The sequence below is a fragment of the Coturnix japonica genome, chromosome 9 (genome assembly GCF_054131305.1).
Source record: "Coturnix japonica strain WE chromosome 9, WE-NBRP24, whole genome shotgun sequence".
Classification (NCBI taxonomy): Eukaryota; Metazoa; Chordata; class Aves; order Galliformes; family Phasianidae; genus Coturnix; species Coturnix japonica.
In genome coordinates this window covers 7,703,783-7,727,722 of record NC_140671.1, presented here as the reverse complement: position 1 = coordinate 7,727,722, position 23,940 = coordinate 7,703,783, and the positions used below count along the sequence as shown (strand labels likewise).

The 23,940-nt window shown below is 44.2% G+C and overlaps 2 protein-coding genes across 4 annotated transcripts in view; both read left to right on the top strand.

Moving 5' to 3' along the window:
• The window catches only part of BCR (BCR activator of RhoGEF and GTPase), a 92,618-nt gene extending 74,904 nt beyond the window's left edge, over positions 1 to 17,714 (top strand). For all 3 annotated transcript variants that reach the window (XM_015878272.3, XM_015878271.3, XM_085509516.1), the window contains 7 exons: positions 5,450 to 5,509; positions 5,631 to 5,740; positions 6,448 to 6,587; positions 7,979 to 8,113; positions 8,678 to 8,783; positions 9,749 to 9,911; positions 10,626 to 17,714. In XM_015878272.3, coding sequence (XP_015733758.2) covers positions 5,450 to 5,509; positions 5,631 to 5,740; positions 6,448 to 6,587; positions 7,979 to 8,113; positions 8,678 to 8,783; positions 9,749 to 9,911; positions 10,626 to 10,715 — 804 coding nt within the window. In that variant the 3' untranslated portion in view covers positions 10,716 to 17,714. The remainder of the gene's footprint in view (positions 1 to 5,449; positions 5,510 to 5,630; positions 5,741 to 6,447; positions 6,588 to 7,978; positions 8,114 to 8,677; positions 8,784 to 9,748; positions 9,912 to 10,625) is intronic.
• Positions 17,715 to 19,190: 1,476 nt separating this feature from the next.
• Positions 19,191 to 23,940, top strand: part of SPECC1L (sperm antigen with calponin homology and coiled-coil domains 1 like) — a 51,400-nt gene continuing 46,650 nt past the window's right edge. Inside the window, exon 1 of the mRNA XM_015878185.2 lies at positions 19,191 to 19,350. The gene's annotated coding sequence lies outside the window, so the exon portion shown is untranslated. The remainder of the gene's footprint in view (positions 19,351 to 23,940) is intronic.

The window sequence follows — 23,940 nt, the reverse complement described above, 5'->3', positions numbered from 1 at the left end:
CTCAGTGCTGCAGAGAGGAAGACAATGAATCAGGGAGATGAGGACTGTTTGGGCTATGAAATGTTTATTAAACCTCTCCATTGCATAACAGCACAGGAGGAAGGAAGACTGGAAATTGGTCTATGTGATCACAAGCTTTCAGGAATGGGCAGTGATTTTAATAGCTCCCATTGCTCATATTTTCTCTTCCTATGGAATATTTTATTTACCTGCTTTTATAGCCACGAGCGAGAGATTTGTGGCTTGCCCATCTGCAAATTTTCTCCCTCAAAAGTAAAACTGCAAGGGTTTAATATGGGAGCAGCTCCTGTACAGGTGGATATTGAAATCCCCATGAGACCTAGGAGCGACAGTGCTGGATGTACACGTGGGTGGGGGCTTCTGTTATGCCTTAGGTACTGAGAAATGCAGAGAGAAGGTGCCACTGTAAATCTGAGGTTGGTGAGGAGTTTGGGAAGGGAGGAAATGGACAGATGTATTTTGCAGCTGGGTGCATGAGGCTGAGCTCAGCTTCCAGCTCAGTTTGTCTCACATTTTGAGCTATTTTTTCTTCCTGTTGTTACCTTGCAATCTGTCTTTGGCACTTGGATGGCACTTTTGCTCTTTGAGGTTTATACTTCTTGTGGCAAACGCTTCCCCACATTTTGAGTATAGTTGCCTTTTTTTGGTCTTGAGACTGTGCATACATGTATCGGCAGAACTGGCCTCAGCCTTGGGAACAGACTGCCTGAGCAAACGGATGCTTCATCCTGTGATCCATCTCCTCCAGTTGGTGCCTCCTGGATACACAGCTTCATTTGTTGTTTTTACTGCATGATCAGCTCTGCTGAAGCAAACTGTTTACTTCTCCCTCAAAGCAGTGCTGGAAAATCAGGGAGGATGTGACCTTACAGCAGTCATTAAGTGGTAGCAATGCACCATCATTCTTCTGTTGCCATGCAGAATGATCACTCTTATCTGCTTAATTATCTGGGATGTCTCATAGCAGCACACATGGCTTTTTCACAGGCACCGAGGTTTGTTTTCCATGCAAAACAGGCTGTCACATGCAGTACCTCCCAAGTGCCAACTCAGAAAACCTTGTACATGCTTGAATTCCTTTAAACAGTTTTCTCATGCAGAACAGTATCTCAGCAATGAAAACAGGGTGGAAATGAAGAAGGCAATGGGTCATGTCTAAGGGGTGATGGTGACAAAGATTAACATGTCAGCGGGGAGCTTGGAGAAGAATGGGGTTGTGGCTGGACTGTGAGTTTCTAGCAGCAGTGAGACTGATAACATGTATGACACATCAGTTACGCTTAAAAACTGATTGAGTGTGAAGTTGCCAGGGAGATTTAATAAAGGGAGGAAGTAATGCAAATAAATAACATAAAGCACACGTTAGTGTGCTAAGGCTTCCTCAGTCATTGTTCCCAGACATTTCACTTCTGCTGATGCTTCTTTGTTTTTTCCACTTTCTGTATGTTTTATCTTCTTGGGGACAAAAATCAGCAAACTGTCTGTGGTGATCTCTTAAAACAAAGCACAGACAGATTAGTGCCTGCCTTGTATTTGCTATTGACCAGTGTCCTCCATTTGCCTTTCCCCTGGTCCCTGCCTCTTTGTGTTCTGCATGCTCAGCCTCTGCTGACTTCTGTACACTAATTGTGTGCCTTAATTCATTGCTAATTTGCTAAGAGCACTAGAACCTTGCACTCAGAAATCCCTGCGGTGCCAAGCTGCTTTGTTCTATTGTGTTTTGTGCAGGATTCAAAGAGGCATTTGCTTGATTCATTAGTGAATTTAGGGCTGTAGTTTGCCACTGCCAATGCCAAAAATGTGGGCAGCAAGAGACCTGGAGGTTCTGGGGGAGCACAGCCCATTTTGTTTATGTTTTCCTGTGCAGCACTCACTTCCAGTGGGGGCTGTGCAAATAAGCCCATAGGGCTCTTAGCAGGTCTGTCCTGTTTGCGTGGATAACCAGCACAATCTTTCATGCTTTTGGTGGGGGATGAGACAGGTCCTTTGTCACTCAGACCTGGTAACTTGTGAAGGAAATGTTTAGAGGTGCAGTACATTTCATTGTCACATCAAGGCAGAGGCGGCCATTTCATAGAGCCTTAGTGCTCTTTGGGCTCTTAGTGCTCTAAGGGGCTCTGTGCTCGCTCAGATCAATCTCCTTTTGGCCCTCTCTATGTAGATTACATTCTACTCAGTGCTCCTTCTTCCAGGCCACTGATCTCCAAATCAGGCCAAAAGAATGACCCCATTTGTCACAGGCTGCAATCTGTGCTGGAGCATCACATTCACTAACTCTTTGTCATCAGTCTGCTTTGTAACCTGCCTGCTCCTGATGCCCTTTCCCTGTGCTGCTCTCACTGGGCTCAGAAGGTTGATCCACTTTAGTCTGGGACTAAAAGCTTGCTCAAGGCATAAATGATGTTTTCTGCTTCCCGTTGACTCTATTATTTCCTACTGTGATTTTGTCAGACTGTTAAACCTAACTTCCTGCTTCATTCAGTACTGCTGAGAACTTATTCAAGCTTTGTTCTTGTATTAGTTTTCATCAGCTTGACTTTGTTACTTAAAAAGCACCTTGGGTTCATTTTTTATTGTTGTTGTAGCCATTGATCTATGCAGGGTTGGCTCAGGTCAGCCCCGCCTGCCTCCATTCAGTACAAGCTGTTCTCTACCAGCAATCAAACAGCAGGTGGGGAGCACAGGGTCCCTCCAACCCTGCAACAGAGCTCAGAGACAGAGGAGCATAGGCAGCAATTGGTGCACCAGCAGTCCTTGCTCAGTCCCCATTGTTACCCAGCAAGGAAGAGTCTCTGTGAGCTCCCAGCTCCAGAGCACTGCTTTTGCTGGTTCTCCCTGTATGACATTCACTGGGGAGACAGAGTAGGACTTCCACTCATATTTTTTTAATGTCTGTTTACTTGCTTTTGTTTTGCACAGTGGTAGGAGTTCTGTAGCCATAACCTAAGCAGAACTGGTAATACCTGCTGGCTTAAATGAACTGGGCCATGCTAGAATTCTCCTTTAACTGTTTTGCACGTATTCAAAACCCTCTTTTCCCTGCTACTCTAAGTAGTCTCTGATACAAATAACACTTTCAGTAACGCCATTCTGCAAGCAGACAGAAACTGTTTCCAGCTTGGAGGATTAGCTGTGGCAGCCTCTACCATCAGCTCCCTCCTGATAGTTTTGTAGACAGCTGAATGTCAAGCTTTCAGGAATACTGAGCGTGGTTGCTTGTTCATAGGAAACCAGACACTTCAAAAATGGTTTCCTCTTGATTCTGGGAAATAATGAAGTTTGATAGAAACCAAACTTCCATTACGGAAATTCAGGGGGGAACAGCTGAGGTTGTAGCCAACTTATAGGGACCTTGGCCAGGCACACAGGCGGGGGCGGATCTGTTCCGCCAGAGTTAAAAGCAAACCCTCTTGGCAGACAATCTGTTATTTGGTCTTGCTGAAGTGCTGCAGCAAAGCGCTTCTGCACATCAGCCTCCCGAACCTTTCTGCAGTCTCAGAATGTGGGAGCTGTTAGTCACTGACTTTTCCTTACAAGGGGTCTTCAGGAATTTTTGCCACAATTACACCTACAAGAAGCAGTCCAACTCAGCAGTTAAGCGTGTGTGTGCTGGCAGCACCCTGCTGTGGGATCACATCCGTAACAAGGTGCGCAGAGACAAGGTTGGCCTGACTTGCTCGTCTGTTCCTTCTTGGGGCCTCTACAGTGTGAGTAAGGAGGGAGACTTCTCTCAGCTTGTTCTTTTTCAGGGAGTGGGGCAGGAGGTTGCGGGAAGTGCCATGTGTGTGCCTGACAGCAGTACTGGGCTCATTTATTGATGGTTGGAAGCACGGTGGTGTGTGAGATCTCCCAGAAGGTGGTAGGTGCCACCTATCTTTGCTGATAACAGTAAATTCAGAACACAGAGTGTGGTGCAGCTGGCTCATCCTGAGCTCAGGTGTTCCAGAGCCAAGTGTCACAAAGCTGCCTCAGGAGGCACTGAAGTCTGTTTGCTTTTGCTGGTGCAGGTTGCTGATGGAAGGAAGGTCTTTTCTGTCTTTTGCCAGTTTGAGCTAAGGGTCTGCAAAATCAGCTGGTTTTGGACTCTTTCAGTTAGTGTTGGAGTTGCTGGGTGATGTTTGAGGACTTGAATCAGCTGCTCCCCAACCTCACAGCTGTTCACTCAGAAGAGATCAAGCAAAGCTGAAAATGGGATTTTTCTTCAGGCTTTGCTTCAGAACCTGATTCTGGTTAGTGAATTCTTGCAATAGCAGAGTGAGGTGTTCTTCCAGGTGCTCTTCCTGACTCTGTGCACAAGATGAAATTAAAAGTAACATCCAGCTCCAAGTGGGACAGCTTTCCATGGCTTTTGAACTGACTTTCTCTTTCTCAGGTGGATTCTTTCACTGTTAGATCCTGACACAGGTTTTATTTGTTCCAAGTTACCCATCTCTGTGTAGATCACATTCCATTTCTATTCCTTTGTCTCACAGTAGGGTCGTTATGTCTTTTGAATTCAGCAGAACATAGTCCTTCTTGGAAGCCATTGGCTTCATACCACAGAACTATAAAGTTCTCAAGTCTGGCTTTTTATTGCAGCACAGTAATTTTGCGCTCATCCAACCACAGCTGTCTGTGGCAAACTTCAGTCCACTTCACCCAGCTGAGACCAGATTCCAGCATCTGTTTTCTGCCATACATTTGGAAGGTTTTATGGTACCATGGGAGGAACAGCTCTTGCAGGAACTGCACTTCAGCAGCCACAGCTTGTTGAAACTATGAGGAGGCTTCCCAAACTGAAGCAGAGTGTGCAAGCAGGGCATGCATGTCCACAAAGAGATTTCCTGTGTACACAGACACAGAGATTCCCAATTCCTGATTTTATTTCTGAATTTTGAAAGTTAATTTCAAAGCTTCTTTTAGGCAAGAAATTAGAGAACAAAGGGGATCTTCTTTGACTTAATGCGCTTGGAACTTGCAGCTCTTTGAGAAGGAAGGAGATCTGTTTCAAATCAGTCTATTTTCAGAAATCTTTCCTCCCCTTTTCTGACTTTTAGCCCTGCGGGACGGGACAAATTTGGCCTGATGTTGATGTGCCTGATGTTCTACAGCAATAACTGCAGTTTCCCTTTCCATGGAGTGTGAGGTTCTTAGCTTTCAAATACTGGTCTTTCCTTGTTTGAGGTTTCCTTTGCTGTTGAGCAGACACTGCACCCATGTTGCTGGGTTTTCTAAATGAATGAGTTGTCATCATCATCCCAGCTTGGAGAATGGGACAGTATGTGTCCTGTTACCCAAGATTTGGGAAACCTTGGAATGTGTGTTTTCCTATGGGAATGAAATAATGCATTGAAAATGGTGGAACTTTGCTTACTCACAGAAGACTTTCAGGCTAGCTGACTTCGCCAAAGTCTATTCTTGGCTCATGGGTCATTTCCATGTTTTTCAGCTGGACCCACAGACACTGCAGGACAAAGACTGGCAACGCACGGTCATCTCAATGAATGGAGTAAGTACAGCAAACAGCACTGCTTCCGCACCTCTGATGTGGTTTATGTCTTTGCTGTTTGTTGCAGAATAAAAAAGAGAAGAAAATGCTTGAAATATAACAGCTGCTCTCTTCTGTTCAGGTTGAAGTGAAGCTGTCAGTGAAGTTTACCAGTCGAGAGTTCAGCCTGAAGAGGATGCCATCACGGAAACAGACAGGGGTCTTTGGGGTCAAGATTGCTATTGTCACCAAGTGAGTGGATGGGTTGAATTTCTCCCTATTGCTTTTTGAGAAAGCCAATTAGCCAGTGGGTTGCACCTGTCTTAATCCCACTGAGGGGTGTCTCAGTACAGTCTGCTCCACTCGGGTAGCAGTGCAGATGGCTGTTGCTGCAGAAAGATGATGTACATTTTGTGAGCTTTGTTTTTGCATGGGGAAAAAGACCAACATGCATCCAGGCTTGGAAACCTCGGGTGTCTACTTCCAGCACGTCACTTCTCAGAGCTCCGGAAATGCCCCTTGCCCTTTTACTTTGCAGTTAGTTGGCTTGGTCACAAAGTTCCAGAGCCACTAAAGGGTGTTATTTCCTTTCCATAACCAGAAATGTTCAAGTTCTTTGGATTTCTGTTGTGTTATTTTAACCCCTGATCTTTTGTCACATTTTGTTTACCAGAATAAACCTGCTTGTTCTCTTACATGCTTTGGGAAGCGCAGTGTTTCCTCACTTTGGAACTGCATTAATTTGAAAGCAGCAGCATTGCTATGTATCCAAGGGTAGTTTGGGGATGCTCTGATTATCTCTGCAGGGCTCCGGACACGGGGCACTAGGGGCCGGTTAGAAGCTCTAGTGCTCAGGGCTGCTGCAAAATGACAGGGTGATTTTAGCCTGCCTGTGTGGCTGGGGTAGCAAAAATTAAGGGCATGAGCTCTACTGAACACTTCTGTTTTCCTTTCTTAAGGAGGGAGAGATCAAAGGTGCCTTACATAGTGCGCCAGTGCGTGGAGGAGATAGAACGCCGTGGAATGGAGGAGGTGGGCATCTACCGCGTCTCTGGGGTCGCAACTGATATCCAGGCTTTGAAAGCGGCCTTTGATGTCAGTAAGTATTTGTGCCTGATGTTTTCCTCCTAACTGTGAGAACCTGCGTGAGCTCCATTTCAGATGGCTGTGCTATTTTTAATCTTACATTCCTTGAGAAGCATTAAGAAGGAGAGATTCTCATTCAAGGACAATCATTTTAAACCTGGCTGCATGTTTTATTCATATTCCTCAGCTACAGATGTGACCCAAGACATACGATGCAATAGATCCCTGTACCAAATAACACGGCTGTTATTCCTCCCAGCAGACATGACATGGCTGGTTTGCAGGCCTTGCCAAGACTGTGCATGGCAGGTCGCTTCCTCAGGGGAAGCAGCAACCAGAAACTGCAGTTTTCCTCACTGCTGCCTCCAAACTAATAGGAGTCCTTGGAATGGTTTGAGAATGTTTTGTGAAAGGAAGCGAGCAAAAATAAATGAAACAATTCTGTGGTTGATTAGGAAGAAGAGGTGGTTTAGCAGATGGTCAGGGCTCTTTTCTTGGCTCTGTGGCTAGACTGCTATGTGCAGACTGTAAATTCAGCTAATTTTGATCAGTATTTTAAAGCCTTCCTTGATCTCGTACAGAACAATGCTCCTTAATGCTGCTGCATTTAAAGGAATGGCATACATGTCCCCAAAAGAGACCCAAACCCAGCAGATTAAACACCTCCAGACTGCTGTGCTATGGAAAAGGAAATTTCTGCCATACTTTCAGCATCCACCTGGTAACCAAAGGACCTCTTGACCTCTTTTTACTTTATTTTTGTGGCATTTCTTCAATTCTTCTATTATCCTTTCTGTCCCCCTAAGCTACCAAAAGCATTAATTTGTGAATCCTCACTAGTGCAAGTAAAGGTGTTTCATACTTTGAAAAACAACTTCTTTTCATTTACATTAAATGCCGTTTTCTGCTAAGCCAGCACTGGCTCTGCTGGTTGATGGTTGTTTTCAGGGAAGGAGGTGGTTCTGTTGTTCTTTAAAGTAACCAAACTGAAATGTGAGCCCTTGAATTGCCTGTGTACTTCAGCTGCACTCAGTAGGAGTTGGACAGCCTCAGAGTCTCTTATTCTAAGCTGTTTGAGGCAGGGAGCTGGAATAATCAATGCGAGCATTAAGGAAAAGCTGAAATGCATACAAATGCAGTCATGCAGGGCTTTTTCTAGATCAGGACTAGGTTGCTGATGGAGCAGAAGGAACCAGTGTGAACTTCCTTCTAGTTGATATAAAGCTGAAAACTGCAGCCATTTGTGCAGCGTTTCTCAGTTGGCATTTAATTGAGAGAAATGTAAACAGGAAAACTCTCAGCTGTTTGGACAAAGACTGTGGATAAACAAGGAATCAAAGCACGCAAAAACTGAATGCAAGGCCAGCAATTTATTAACCCTTCTTCCCCACTTCCCTCTTTCAGATAACAAAGATGTGTCAGTGATGATGAGTGAGATGGATGTCAATGCTATTGCAGGCACATTGAAGCTGTACTTTCGAGAGCTGCCTGAGCCTCTCTTTACAGATGAACTGTACCCCAACTTTGCAGAGGGCATTGGTAGGTAATAGCAGAAATAACTCTTGATGACTTGGATCTGTGTGTTAAAGATGCTTTTCTGCAGGAGGCTGCTCCTAAAGCAGTACAGAACTGTATTACAACAGAACAGAAGGTTGGAACAAACTGTAAGGGAAGTGGAATGGATCTCGGAAATTAGCTTTGGAATGACATCATCTTGCAGCAAGTTTGAGGATGAGCAAATGCCATTCTGTTTGTAAGCTGGAAATGTCTGGGTTACTGAAGGGCAGACAAAGATTGAATGACAGCCTACTTGTTGAGTATGTGCTTTTTGTTTGCCCAGTCTTCCAGGGAAGTCCTCTTTGGAGGGGGAAATACCTTGTTATATTTAATGAAGGGGAAAACATCCTAATGATTTCACATCTGCAAGCATGTGAACTGCTAGGGGGAAAAGGGTTTCAGACACTGGAGCATTTGTGTATGCCTGACCTGATGCAACTACAGTCCATTCAGGACCAACTATATGTGTAGGTTTGGGACATTATACGGTCAGTCAATTTTTAATTCACTGCCTATGGTGATGTTTTATTATTTTTTGTCTTGTAGCGCTTTCAGATCCCGTTGCAAAGGAAAGCTGTATGTTGAATCTATTGTTATCACTTCCAGAACCCAACCTTGTCACATTCCTTTTCCTTTTGGACCATTTAAAAAGGTAATGCTTGGATCCTTTAGATACTTATTGAATGTGTAAAGTATCATTATTATGAAAAGAGGAGCCTTCTTCTTGAGCACAGGCTGAGTTAGGCAAATGAAGAAGCATTTGCTGATTTGATGCGCTCATCATATAACTACTGATTCTTCATGCTCATTTAGTGAAGCACTGAATCCCAAATTGCTTTCTCACCGAAACTGAGAGGATTAGAACTGAACGAAAGGGGTAACAAAAGTCTCAGGACTTATCTAGTGCAAATGCAAATCCTTTCTGTGATATCTCCACACAACCACACCTGCATCAGGGAAGATTTCAGTATTAATTGTGAAACTTTGTGTTTAAGGGCTCATCAGTGCTGTCTCAAAGGGTGTTGCTTTCTAACGTATCTTTAAAAATTCCAGTTCTGCACTTCTGACTGGAGTTGTCAGCTCCTTGTTCAGACTGGTCTTACTGATCTTGTCTGTCTTTGCAATATGGTTGCAACTGTGAAAAAATATTTCCACATGTTTGATAGTGATACAGTAAACTTGTTTAATACATGCACAGTATTTTAGCTAGTATATATACATACCAAAGACTGTCACTGTAGAGGTCGAAGATGTGACTGAGGTCCTGGATTAAAATCCAGGAAATCTAGGCTTGTTTTTGTTATAGACTCATGTTCCAACCTGTGTGCCTCAGTTTTCTCATTTATGAAGCTAGGATGGAAAATATTCCTGTATTCCTGTCTCACTTCTGCCTGACCAAACGATCAGCAGTCCCTTTCTCAATCAAGGATCTGTAGAGTGCCTAGGATTGTAGCTGTCAGGTCAAGGTATTGTTTATGTATACAGTCAATTTGGGAACATATAGACAAAGTGCTTGCTTCTAAATTTGTTCAAAAGGAATAAATGTAGTTAACTTACCAAAGAACATTTCCAAACTCAGATATTTACAAAGATCCAACTTGTCATTTCTTTTCGTAGGGTTGCTGAGAGGGAGAGCATTAACAAGATGTCCCTGCATAATCTTGCGACTGTCTTTGGACCAACGCTGCTCAGACCTTCAGAGAAGGACAGTAAAATCCCTGCCAACCCAACCCAACCTATAACAATGACTGATAGCTGGTCACTAGAAGTCATGTCCCAGGTAAAACTTGAAATGTAGTATTGAATCATTTAAAGGCAGTAGCAAGGAAACTGTAGTCATCTAACAAGGCCTTGTTCAGCTTTCCTCCTCTGTTTTCATAGCAGTTTTGAGAAACATAAACAACTTTCACCCCCCAGCACAGATGTTGTAGACTGTTTATAGAACCGTGTTTCTTCAGGCAGTTCAATTTGTACCTGTAGAAATAGAGCTTGAAAAAAAGTTGATATGCACACATGCTGCATTCTCTGTGCACAGTAAGGTTTTGGAGAGCTGTCTCGAGGCTTTCTGAGTGCTGCATTACTAGCCTAGGATAAAAGGACTGTCTGTTTTTTCCACAGTGCTCAATAATCCTTGCTAGATTCAGGCTTCTTTTGCTGTTGCAGCCTTCTGAAGGCAGTGGAGACAGCTAGAGGAACCTAGAGGCTGCATCAGCTCGTTATGCTGTTTTATACTTCCTTCACTGAGTGACAGCAATTCATAGATCAGATTTATTCAGCAAAGTGGAACGTGAACGCTTTGCTATCCTTGAAGGTGAAAAGAGCCTTCAAAGCATTGGAATTTTTAATATTCCTCCTGGTATTATATACTGTAGTAAAACAGTAAGTGCAAAGAAATTTCTCTGTAGAGCAGTGCAGTCATCTGCCAGTAGTAAAACAGCCAGCCTGACAATGAGTTAACAGGGCTTTATTTTTACCCATTTCTTTCTCTTTCCAGGTTCAAGTCCTTCTGTACTTCCTGCAGCTAGAGACCATCCCTACCCCAGACAGCAAGAGGCAAAGCATTCTCTTTTCCACAGAGGTGTAGATGTGTGTGATGCCAACAGGACTGCAAAAGAACCCCACAAACCCAACGTGTTCTTGGCATGAATCTGCCACTCTTGAAAAAAGGAGGACTTGTGGTTCTTCTGATTTTTCAGACATTTCTGGCCTGTTCCTCTTCTGGGGAATGATGGCCCTCAGTGCTTCTGCTGTTTGTTAACCAGTGGCGAGCAGAAGAGAAGGTAGAAAAATACCTTCTTTTGATCAGGAGGATGAGAATGGAAGCGAAGATAGAGCTGTGCAGAATCTCCACTAGAAGGAGCAATAGACACTTGAACAAATGCACCACTGAGTGTGGCTGTTACTCTTGTTGGGAATGTGATGAAAGGCATTCCTCACTTTATGGATTTGTCGTAAAGAAGCATCAAGATTTCTAATGGACCACTTGATAGGATACCCTTTTTTGGGTGAGAGGGAGTTAAAGGATCTTTCACAACTGTGTCTTTAATAACTGCTGTTTTTAAAGTACTGTTCTAGGCCATAAAAATAGCATGGCTTTGCAAGAAGAGGAAAGAAGGGTCTGGGATCTAAGATACCCTCCTCAGAAATTGAAGTCCTGATTTGAACAGGGTTCTAAAGAAGTGATACAGTTTTGCATACAACACAAACTTTTTTATTTGTCTTGCCCACCCCTTCTCCTGCAGATGTTTATACAAGGAGATGCCGTGCTCTTGCCTACGTTGCACTTGTGATGGCATGGTGTTTTTTTTTTGAGGGCAGGGGTGTTGAAGGGCCCAGACTCAGTGATTTTTCAATACAAATAAATACAGCAAATTAAAGAGAGGCAGGGATGGTTTGAGTCAGTACTTTGTGATTTGTTGTTTGTTTGCATATAGAAGCAGGAGCAATATTACCCAGAGAGGATTGCTAAATTCCTTAGACTCTGCCAAACTTAATGAAAATTAGTTGGGAAGGCTGTTAATTCCCAACACTCCAAAGAAAAGATGTTAACAAAAATAATTGAAGCATCTGTGGACAAAACAAGTTATTAGTGGTTATCAGGTTGCCTGACTGCTTACTCTCATCAGAACATCTTCCTTTTTTTTTTATAATATATAGATATGTACTTGAATTTTGGAGGCTTTGTATGTGCATTGCTTCTATGAGAGTTGTCTTCTGATAGATGCTTTGATAAATATGTCAGAATGTACTTTATGGACAACCTAGCCAGTAGTATGCATGGGTACTCTTCAGAAATTTCAAGCCTGTTTTAAGTAAGAGTAGTAAAGGGATTTCTGTGGAGCTACATGGAGCAGTACAGCAGGTCTCACTAAATACTAGGCTGGTATCTTCCTGCCTAACGTGGTCGAAGCCATGGGGGTTACACAGGCATAAAGGACAGTGGTGGTTTGTCTAGAGAACTGAAAGCATAATCTAATTGCTGGCATCCAGAGCAAAGGGTTCTGTCTATGAAGCAGCTGTGCCAAACATCCTGAGAGAGGTGGGAATTACTCCATTTTCATTAACAACTCCAGCCCCCTTTGCTTCCTACCTGGTTATGCAGCATCCGCTTGGTGGCAACCATCCATCATCCAGGCAAGAAGAAAAGTGCAGCATGAAGACAAGGGGAGGAATCAGCATGGAGAAGGGGAGGGAAGGACAGATCTTGATTGGTGTAGTTGGATTGCCAATATCATTTGAGGAGAAATGCCACAGACAAAGCAACCCCTGTGATGCTGAATTTGATGTTTTCTGATGGGTGATCTGCAGTCTCTCAGTTACAAAAATATATATATATATAAAAACACCAACAAGGGAGTATTTCAAACGAATGGAGAGAAAAAAATAATACCAGAAGGGAAATGATTTTGTAGTCAATGTAATTTTGACTGCTGCATAATATTAGAAAATATTGTACTGTGAAGTTACAAATTCAAAAAGGAAAAAAATAGCAATTCCAATTTTGTGAGTATATCAACATTTTGCATGCTATGTAAGGATCCTTTTAAGAATTTATATTGCTTAGTATCCCTCCCTTCTTAGGTCTGGGAGCAAACCTCTTTGTAATGTAATGTACAACTAGAAATTCCTTCTCTCTTATATGTATTTCCATTACATTCCGACTTCTGAATCTGGAAAACAGAAAAAATGTTTATTGTAGGAGGTGCTTTTGGGGGGAGGGGGTAACGAGGCAAGAAAACTTGAAGGCTTAGCATTTTTTTATATTTATTTCTGCCTTTTTTGAAGGTAAAAATTAGTCACAATCTTGAAAACCTTTGACCTAAGTCAGGCAGACCAGTAAACTACTCCGTGGTTTTGGTTTTATGTATTTGTTCTCATTTTCCACATAGTAGTTCCTTAACAATCCTTTTTCTGTTAGCTGCACACCTGCCCATTCCAAGCTGTTGTGTGGTGCATCTGATGCAGTGGCACTGCTGCTGACTGCACTGGGGAGAAAAAAAGCCCCACAAATCAACAGCAGAAGCAAAGTACAGCAGGTGGTTGGGTGACAAAACCTTTTCCTTTCCGTGTTCAGAATCTGTGGCTGCTCCTTGCAGTGTTGAAACTGGAAAGCAATACCATAATGACTGTGCCAATTTACTTTTACCCAACTTTTTTATTTTTATTTATATAGGAAATTAATATTAATATTAAGTTACTGATGTATGGTGTGTAACCATGAGAAATGGCTTTTGCTTTGGTTACTGTTACAGGTTGTCGCTTTAGTCTCTCAGTTACAATGCTCAGTTCTAATGTAACGTAATCTAACATGCAGGCATGTGGATCAGGGAATAAAAAAAAGGTAATTTAACGTAACCCAATAATTATTTCTGTTGAGTATGTTTTCCCCAAAGCTGGTAATTTTGGGCTGGAAAAAACAGCAGACGTTTCTGCTAATGATGAAATCATGGACTGATTTGAAATATGAGAATTGATTTCTAGAATTTCTGTTAATTTTGCAGTTTAAGTTTTTCTTCAGGTAGACGTATGTGTTCAGAAATGAAGCATTTCCAAAAGGCTTTTGTTTTCTTTTCCAAGGGATGTTGTGGGTGTGGGTTGTGTTTTGTTTTTTAAACTTTGTTGTGTTTTTAATAAGCCTTATCACGCTTAAAACATAAAGGGACTTGTAAAACGTGGCTTTAGAGAAGGTCTTCTGAGTTAATAAGCCCCCATGAGCTGTGTCAGAAAATCTAGCTTCTCCATTTTGTGTAAGAAAAGGTACAATATAAACAACATAAGAGCAAACTAGCCAAAAATTACCCTTCAAAACTGCACTGAGTTTATATTCTTTCTGTTTTTACTGTATTGGAAAGAAATTTCTTAAAGCAGCTTTCAGCTGCGTGCAGCTGAAACATTAACAGCTTCAGTGGATATATTGCAGGTTGTTAGGACAGACTGTACCTCCAGTTTAAGAAGAGAAAGAAGCATAGGTTTCTTGGCATTTAGAAACCATTCTAAAATTCTCTTTCTCTTTTTTAAACACTTATTAGTTGTTTTTGTTTTTAATTAAAAAGCAAAGCAAAATAAAAGGTTTGATGATGGGCAAGAAGTAAATAGTACTAGATAATTCTCAGCTTTGTTTTGTGTGTGCTTTTCATGGGAAGAGATTGAAATCAAACTGAAACGCATCCATTGAAATGCTGCTGATGTTCTTTATCCTCACACAATTTTAAGCAAGTTGAGGTAGCAGCCGAGCTATTGCAGGCTGTATTTTAACGCTGCTATGTTTTAATGTATCAGCTAAGGGCAAAGTACAGCTGTGCACTGACTGTATTTGCTGATGTCACCTGCCCGCCTTGATTCCGACCTTCCATTGCTCATGTTAAGGCAATCAGTGTGCAGATAAAGCAGAACTGCAGTATGTTGTGTTGGCCACAAGGTGGTAGAATCACGGAGTGTGTTGATAGGAGCTGCAGTATTTTCACAGCTTATTCATTTTACCCGTTTAAAATTGTGTTTCACTGTTGAGTTAGTTTTATATGAGCTTATTTAAATGGATGTACTGATCTGTAAAGCATATGTGGATCTCTAAGTTTGCCTGTCACCCACTGTAACACTGGAAGGCACGACAACTTGTTCATTTATGTTAATGTACCATTCTTTTAAGTATGTACAAAATGTAAATTGACCGACACGGCTTTCAAAGATACTTAAAATCTGATGGCAAAAAAAGCAACCCTCTCTGGTTCCTCACTGATTAATGCTTTGTTTTCAGTGCTTGTTCTGCTGAGGCAGTGCTGAGATGTGGCATTCTTACTATGGCAATGTTAGGAAGAGGTGGGAAATGTTTAAGAAAAGCCTCTGCTCTTTCTCTTTTCAGTTCAAAAAGATGAGGACTTGCAGTAATAGAAGACCAGTACATTCATGCTAGATAGAAGAGATTTGCTTCTGTTCCTTGCAGAAAAATCTGAAAAAGCAAGTAAATATGTTCAGAATCATCATAATTTGGAGTAGCTGGCAAGTCAGTCACTTACTTATTCCTTCTTATGTTTTTATTTAGTCCACATATGTTTTTCTTTGTAAGCTTTGCTAACGTTCCTTTGTAGTGCTGTCTAAAAAAATCAATCTGATACCATCCACTTCCTTTAACACATGGTACTTGCAGCTGAGATCATGGAGCCTTACCATTAATATTAGCAGCCTTCCATTCTCAGCCAGAATTAAATGGATGCCCGTATGCATTCCATGGAAGTTTTCAGTGGGTAGATGAAAGTAGACGGATCATCCTTAAAATCAAGAAAGAACTGCTGATTGAAGGAGGTGCTCATGGCTAATTATTTCTTACCGAAGTCTGAGGGAAGAAAGTTGACATAAACTGGAAAAAAAAAAACCAAAAACACCACCATAATTAGGAATCATTCTGATAAGATGATCTGGAGCAGCACAAAGCAGAAACTCTCCTTTCAAGTTCCAGCAGAAGACCTGTGGCCTCAATAACTGACTGCCTTGTCAGTAAATAAACATTAATTTAGGAATGCCAGGAATTCAGCTGCTGCAGCCTCCCAGTTCCGATGTGCTGCAACCCTCTTTCTCACTACTGAAACTTCATGGTTCAGTGCCAAGAAAGCAAAGCTTATCACATGATCTCTACATTTTTCCCCTATGGCAAGAGTACCAGAGTGTTATACCAAAGGGGAAACACTACTGAAAAGACAAAGGGAACCAGGAGGTTACAATACAGTTTAAGCTAGAAGAAGCTGTTTCTAAGCTGCAAGGATAGAATATCATAACACCCCGCAGTGATTGAATGACAGAAACAGTAGGGCCAAAGCAAATGGAGTGTCTGCATTATCTCCATTCTTCTCCTTTTCCAACAGAAACTACATAATCCTATGCTGTAGAAATGAGTTTATAGCAGGGCTATTCCTGGAGATGGCTAGAATACTTCCAGTTTTCTTGTACAGAGTGGACCAGATAGAGTTATAGCTCCAGTTTTGCATGGGCTTGTTTTGAAGTAAGAAACGTTCTATTTTTTTGCCTGTTCAAGCATACTTGCGAATGAATATGATTACAGAGTGCCCAAGCCTAGAAGAAATGTTTGTTTTACTGCTCTGTCTTAATTACAGTCATGCTCAGATGATCTCATTGAAGTGATTCATCAGAATGGAGAATACTTAGATTTTTTTGGCTAGGGCTTGTGTTCGTGTAATTATCGCAGTGACAAGATGTTCTGAGATTTCAGGGCATTCTACGGATCAGCCATTCATCTGCAGAGACCAGTTTATATCCCTGTGGATATATGGAGGAGCATTCTTGTATACAAAACAGCTTCCTGCCTGAAAAGAGAACATAGCTGCTTCCCACACATGGCCCAGAAGAACCACAATGGGAAGAGCCCACCAGCGAGCAGATGGCCTTGATCCTTAGAGGCTTGTGTTTTCCCTGGTCAAGCAAAGCCCAGAAAGCAAATATGGGGTTAGACCCATCCCATCTCTTCTTTGTAGTGCTTAACAGAATTACCAACCCCCAATATAAACAGGCAAGCTCAAATTTTCTCCATTTTAGTCATGTTTTGGGAGAGGAGTTCTATTACCATTATGGGATTATGGAAATAGCTGAAAACTGATCTAAATATTAAAACTCCTTCAAACATAGCAGTAGTATAATGAAAATGCTGACATAGCTGAGAAGTTCTTCACAACAGCCTCTTCTAATGCATCCACTCTGCTCAGGAGTATCAGGAGAAATCTTATATTGAGCTCCATACAAAAAATATTGGAAGTTGGTCAGTAATTTGGAATCCTGGATACACAGGGACAGATCTGTTACAGAGGTGGGATATCAATAACTAGGAACTATCCAAGGCAGCAAAAATAGGGTGAAGAATTAATGCTGGATGACAGCACCACAATGGTACGGTGAAGTTAAATGTGATCTCATGGAAGGACATGTGTGATGTATTGTCCTTCCTGTGTCTGTCTAGCAAAAACTAACAAGAACAAAACAAAGCTTTCTCTTGCCTATACTGGTTGTGTAGTTTGTTCTTATCTCTGTTACAAGTGTTTATAATCCATGAAGAATGCCAATGAAAGGAGGTAATAAGACTACTTAAATACAAATGCAATTATATAATTAGTGGTAATTTATGAGATGTAGAAGAAAACTTGTTATTGTTTGGATAATTTGGGGTTTCTTCAGAATTAATACTATTGGTGTTATTTTAAACCCACTGTGTTAGAGTTGACATTTCATTCTGCTGTAGTCAGTGCTTTGGTATCTCAGTGCTCTGTTTTTGCAAAGGAAACCAATCCTAATAGCTTAATACTGAAAGGTATTGGAACAACTGCTAAATATCTCTCAGTTTAGGCCCATGGGAGGAAAAAAAAATCGAAAAAGGGGGAAAATAATCATTCAGGATTTATTTTTTGTTTTATTTTCTGAGATAAGTGGTATGAGAGGGATAAAATAACATGTATTTGGGGGAAGAAAACAAGTCTAAGGCATTTGTAGCCTTTCTTTGTACACAGTGTTAAATAAAATCTCCTGTATCTGTTTGTCAGGGTTCTTTGGGTCTTATTTAATTAAAAACTGGGCCTACATTAAACTCAGCGTGTGAATTGTGTTTGATTGAGATTGCCAAATGTAGAGAAGTTACCGCTACTCTTTCACAGTCAGTTACCTCATGTCTTACAAGGTAAAAGCTGTATTAAGTGAAATCTACAGGCCAGTATGAATTAAAGCAACTATGATATACAGGAACAGCATAGAAGACAGGGAAGTAGCTGGGCAAAATGGTACATTATCAGGTATGTAATTAATCCCTTACTAGGATTATTACTTTAGTAATGCAGCCAGCCTCAGACATCATGCTTCCAGAGCACTTCAGCTGTTATTATATATTTGCTATTAAATCAGTTTTGGCTTTGTAGGGTACTACAAGACCTCTTTAAATATCGCATTAAATTAGTGTTCTGTAGCAATCGAGGTGTGAATTGAATCAGTTACTTAAATCCAGTTCTCCCAAGGGAATTCTGTGGGCATTATTAATGCTTCTTACCCACGGTGGATCTGTATAACGTATAACATTTGCTTTCTTATAGCTGAAATGTGGAGTCCCTCTGTAAGATGGCTCAGCTCTCCCCTCATGAATCAGCTCAGTGCTCCCAGCCGCTCTCCCCTTCACAAAGACCCCTACCAACACGGAGAGGAACGGACAGGGAATTACAGCTTCATCGTAAGCACGTAAGAAACATTTCCCTGTAAAGGTAATCAAACTGTGCTGTAGGACCAGGCAGCAAACAGCCTCTCCGCTGTGGAGCTGCTGGCAGCCCGGAAAGCAAATGGGATCCTGGGCTCCATCAGGAGAGGAGTGGTCAGCAGGGACAGGGAGGTGATCGTCCCTCTCTACTCTACTCTTGTGAGGCCCCATCTGTTGTACCGTGTCCAGGTGTGGAGCCCTCAGTACAAAAAAGACATGGAGATTTTGTAAAGGGTCCAGAGGAGGGACAGGAAGATGATCAGGGGCTGGAGCACCTCCCCTATGAGGACAGGCTGAGGGAGTTGGGTTTGTTCAGCCTGGAGAAGAGAAGGTTGCGGGGTGACCTCATTGCAGCCTTTCAATACCTGAAGGGAACTTACTGCCAGGAGGGGAGTAAACTCTTGGAAAGGGCTGACAATAGCAGGACACGGGGAAATGGTTTGAAGTTAAAAGAGGGAAGATTTAGGTTGGATGTCAGGGGGAAGTTCTTCACTAGGAGAGTGGTCAGGCCCTGGAACAGGCTGCCCAGGGAGGTTGTGGATGCCCCGTCCTTGGAGGTGTTCAAGGCCAGGTTGGACGGGGCCCTGGGCAACCTGATCTAGTAAAGGTGTATGTTTGGTGGCCCTGCCAGGCAGGGGGTTGGAACTACATGATCCTTGAGGTCCCTTCCAACCCGGGTCATTCTGTGACTCTGCTGCACTACAAGAGCCGAGCCCAGCCCGCCAATAGGAGCGCGCACTGGCCCACTGCGCATGCGCCCACTCTGCCCCGGGTCGACGCGGCTGGCGCATGCGCATTGCGGCGGCACCGCCCGCGAGGGGCGGGTCGGATCGAGGTTGTGGGGGGGGGTCCCTCCGTGCCCCCTCCGCCTCCCGCCGGCGGCGCGCGCGGCCCGGCAGCGCCTGGTCTGCTCACGTCGGGCCGCGCCGCGAAGACGCGGGAAGGAGGAGGAGGAGGAGGAGGAGGAGGAGGAGGCTGCCCGGTAAGCGCCGAGCGCCGGCCCCGACCCCCGAGGGTCCACTCTCAGGGCCGTGAAGGCCCCACAGGCCGTGCCCCGCGTCCCTCCCCCCCGCCTCGCCCTGAGGGGCCGCGCCGTCCGGCCGCCAGCCCGGGGGTGGCCTGAAGGGGCGGTGCGGGGTAGCGCTGAGAGGCCGGAGCCGGGTTGTGGGGCGGGGGGTGGGAGCTGTGTGTGCGTTCCGAGCTGTTCCCGTGTCCCGGTGCGCATTGCTTCGCTTTGGGGCGCTGCTGCTGCTGCTCCCGGAGCGGGGCCGCAGTAACAGCGCAGAGCGGCACTGAGGGAAGCGGTGAGACACTGTCACTCGTACCACTCTGTGCCAGCCCGGCTGTGTGTACGTGTGTGCCAGGACCTAAAAACTGCGCTTCTGAAGCGGCAGATATGTTGCGAGTTGTTATTCTGAGTGTAAAGCGCCGTGCACTCTGGTAGAGGATGCGGCCCGAGAGAGCTTTGCTCGCCCCAAAGGCAAACACAGCTCTGCTTCCTGCACAGAGATTCTCGGCGTGGACTTCGGCTGCCTGAGGTGGAGTTGAGCCTGGCGGGATCAGTGTGGGCATCACAGCCCTTCAGGAGCTCAGCATCACAGTGCCTCCTCCAGCCCCGTTGTTGTTAGGTGGTAGCTAACAAAAATGCATTGAATAGTTTGGTCTCTGAATGAATGAGCAGTCAGGCTCTGGCCCAGGCTGCCCACAGGGTGCTGGGTTCACTGTTAATGGTTTTAAGTTAAAAGAGGGAAGATTTAGGTTGGATGTTAGGGGGAAGTTCTTCACTAGGAGAGTGGTTAGGGCCTGGAACAGGCTGCCCAGGGAGGTTGTGGATGCCCCGTCCTTGGAGGTGTTCAAGGCCAGGTTGGACGGGGCCCTGGGCAACCTGATCTAGTACAGGTGTATGTTTGGTGGCCCTGCCAGGCAGGGGGTTGGAACTACATGATCCTTGAGGTCCCTTCCAACCCGGGTCATTCTGTGATTAGGCTGGGCCTGGCTGCCTGCTGCACATCCTCAATACAGCACTGGCACCAGCAGTTCTGTAAGCAGCAGAGAGTGATCTCTGGGCTGTTATAACTTCCGTTGCACTGAGCAGTAGATGAGGTAGCATAAATGACATATGAATAAATGCTTACTTCCAGGTAGCACAGTGTAGTCAAGTGAGTTTATGCTGCTTTTGTTCCAGTACAAAACAAGAAAATACATTCTTTAGAGACAGAGCCATGTGTTGGGAATTTCTAAAGGGACCTTTCACAGACATACTTCAGAAGTTCCTTTTTTTGGTTCTTTCTCCTTGATCTTGTAATGTTAGAGCCTGTCTTGCCGACCAGGATCCAGTTCTAGGAACTCGTAATGCTGTTAGCATGACTGAATCTCTGTGGCTCAGTGGGAAAAGCAACATCATAAAAGTTATGCTTGTACTTTCTGCCTGCAGAAATCACCCTGTTTGATCTTATTTTTAGTCCTCTTACTGAAAAAGGGAAAATAAGCGGGCATTCGAGGCTGAGTTACATGCTTGGATGTGGCCTGAAGTGACGACTCACAGGGAGCATATTTCTTGTTTCTTTTGAGCTTACTCCAGCTGAAACAATCAAAGCAAGCAACCCTTTGGAGCACTTAGCAGCTTAGTGCAGCCAGAGAGTGATCATAGGATCCTGTCTCTCCTCAGATAAATAATTCATTGTTCTTGTGCTTGTGCACATGCGTGGTTTTCTTTGGAATAGAGACTTCTGTAAGGGAGCTGCAACTTGTCATCTTTGTTATTGTAAGTAAATGGCTCTTAATAATTTTGAAAAGAACCAATGTTGTTGCAAATATATGGCAAAACTGGGAGTGATTAAAAGAGGAATTCAGGAGTAAATGGTGAAGATAGGTAAAAGAAGACCTCCTAAAGGAGGGAAAGGAAAAAAGGTGAATAAAGTTAGTACTGAAGTACGTGGGTGATGTATTTGATGACATCAGCCTGAAAGTGCTGCTATGATTTGTCTTCATTTAGGCCATTTAGCCCACAGTGGGTGCTTCTTTGCACAGACAGTGCATGGCCCAGTGGGATGTGGATTTGGGATGTGGACAGCTTGACCAGGAAACTGGCTTCTTACAGCTCTCCCTCAAACTTCATGTTCTTCTTAACCCATTTCTCTCTGTGTGTTCTTAATTAAAAGCACTCACAGTAGTTCTGGCAGATGGAGCCTTCCAGAACGTTCAGCTATGGAATGATTTACAATGTGGTTTTCCTGCAGCAGTGCATTTCCCTGTGTGGTGCTGCAGGCCTCGGGGTGACAGAGGCACAGCTAGAGGAGCAATTTGTTACAGCTTGGCTCTCTCCAGTTAGCCATGAGAGGCTCCATAGTGTCCCCAGCACTTATGTATGACTCAAATGCATATCCGCAGGCTCACACTCAGGCAGGTAAATGTCCCAATCCTGATGCTAGCAGGGTGTTTAGGGAGGATTTGCATGCAGCTCTGTCTCATCTCTGTCTGCCAAGCCTTAAGGTTCTAAAACCAAGATAAATACAGAGCTGATCTTCAGCCCCACTAGCAGCCGCTGCATTCTATCTTCAGATTGCTTACAGAGCTCATGAGTTTCATTGTCCAGCTGATGTGGCCCTGCAGAGTGGTGCTGGTGGGGCACCAGCATGGGGCTGCTCCCAGCAGGGTGGCAGCTCTGCCATGTTGTTTTGCCCTAAGCTCAGGCTGGTGTTGGGCAGTGCCCTATGGTGGGAGCCTTCCTATCATTCCCAGTTCCATGGCCTGCTGCGCTGCGTAGTGCCTGGTAATTATAAGGTGAGTCAGATCTGATGAAAAAAACTAACTCATCAGAAAACGAGCTATGATCTCTAGAACTGAAACAAGGGAGAGGACTGAGGAAGGGGTGGGACTGTCTCTTTTGGTGGCAGGGTACAATTAAATGATTTTCACAACTGGCTTAAGCAATCCCCAGAAGGCATTTCCCTCCCCCAGCCCCAGCAGGACTGGTTTACAGGTGGGCAATTCCCACCTATGCCATTTGCTCGGCCCAGCTGTGAGCAGAACTGGGACATCCTATGCTGGGAATCCAGGTGTGAGCCCTGGGGCTGGGATGGAGGTGGTGGATTTTCTCATTGGTGCAGCCCTTCAGGAATGCTGTTGGGCCAGGTCAGCGATGGAGTGGACACAGGGAGCGCTCAGGTGTCTCCCAGCAGCAGAAATGCAGGTGGCATTAGTCCTCTAGTTGAGGATGTGTGAATCAGCATCTGATAAGAACAGACTGATAGTCATAACCAAGTTGAAAGCAGGAAGCGGGCCTTGGGGATTTGGTTTGGTTGAATTTATTCACTTACAGGTTTGACCTGTCCACTCTTATGTTGGAAAGCACTTCCCTAGCTCCTCAGGCAGCACACTGATTGTCTACTTGCATTCCCTGTCCCCCTTCTTCTAATGGGAGCCATCATACTGACCTTATTCCTCTTCCTGTCAGCCTCATGCTGCTAAAGGCTTTGTGCAGCTGCTGGTAGTGGAGTTCAGCTGGCAGAGTTGAGTGGAGACCAGGAAAAGGCCACTGCTGCTCAGTGTTGCAGCCTGTCCCGTATATAGGAGTATATAGGGTATAGGAGTGCCATGAGGTGTTACTGCTGAGCTGAAACGAAAGGAAGCTGTCCTGCCAAGTGTGGGTTAAATAATAGAATATGTGCTTAAGGTTACGTGGTTATAAATACACCTTTGTAGCCGGAGGGTGATGGGCTTGTGCAATAACAGTTACTACAGAGCTCCATGTGACAGCTGGTGGGTGACGATGGGATCACAGAGTTACCTACCACCTACCACTCGCTGATTGCAGTTTAAGATGGCCAGTCCTCTGGCCAAGAAATTTGTGGTGTAATACTTTTGCTTTTATTTTTAACCCAGAAAGCTTGCAGGGCCAAAACACTGCTTCTCTTCTAATACAGTACTAACCTGAGAGCTTTGTAGAGAAGGTTGATTCTTCTGCCAAGTCTGCTTAAACCTTTAAACTCTGCCACAGAGTTTTAACGACGACCCAGGAAATAGGTCTGTACTGTATAATCTCTGTGTGCATAGTATAAAAGTTGGATGCAAGTGTGGATTTTACTAAGAGGCGCAGAGTGGAGGAGAGGGGGCTGAAGGGTAACTCTATCACTCTCTACAACACCCTGAAAGGAGGTGGTGGTGAGGTGGAGGTCAGCCTCTGCTCCCAGGGAACAGCAATAGGATGAGAGGTGATGGCCGCACTGTGCAGCAGAACAGGTTCAGGTCAGGTATTGGAATCAGTTTCTTCTCTGAGGGAGCAGTGATGCAGTGGCACAGCTGTCCCGGGGCTGCTGAGGTCACCATCCCTGGGGCCGTTGTTCTGCTTGGCAGAGCTGCCAAAAGAGCTTCCCCAGGTGCTGCTTGTAGTCTGTGCTGGGAGGGGCAGCCGAGCCCGTCTTATGGATGCTTGTTTTCCTCTGTCCTCAGCAGTGGTTTGAAATAACTTCTGTTTAAAGTAGAAGCTTGGAAACAAGGCGTTATTTAATTTTCTTATGAAAAGGCTTTTTTAGGGCACAGCCCGTGAGTTAGGAGCAATGTAGCTGCTCCT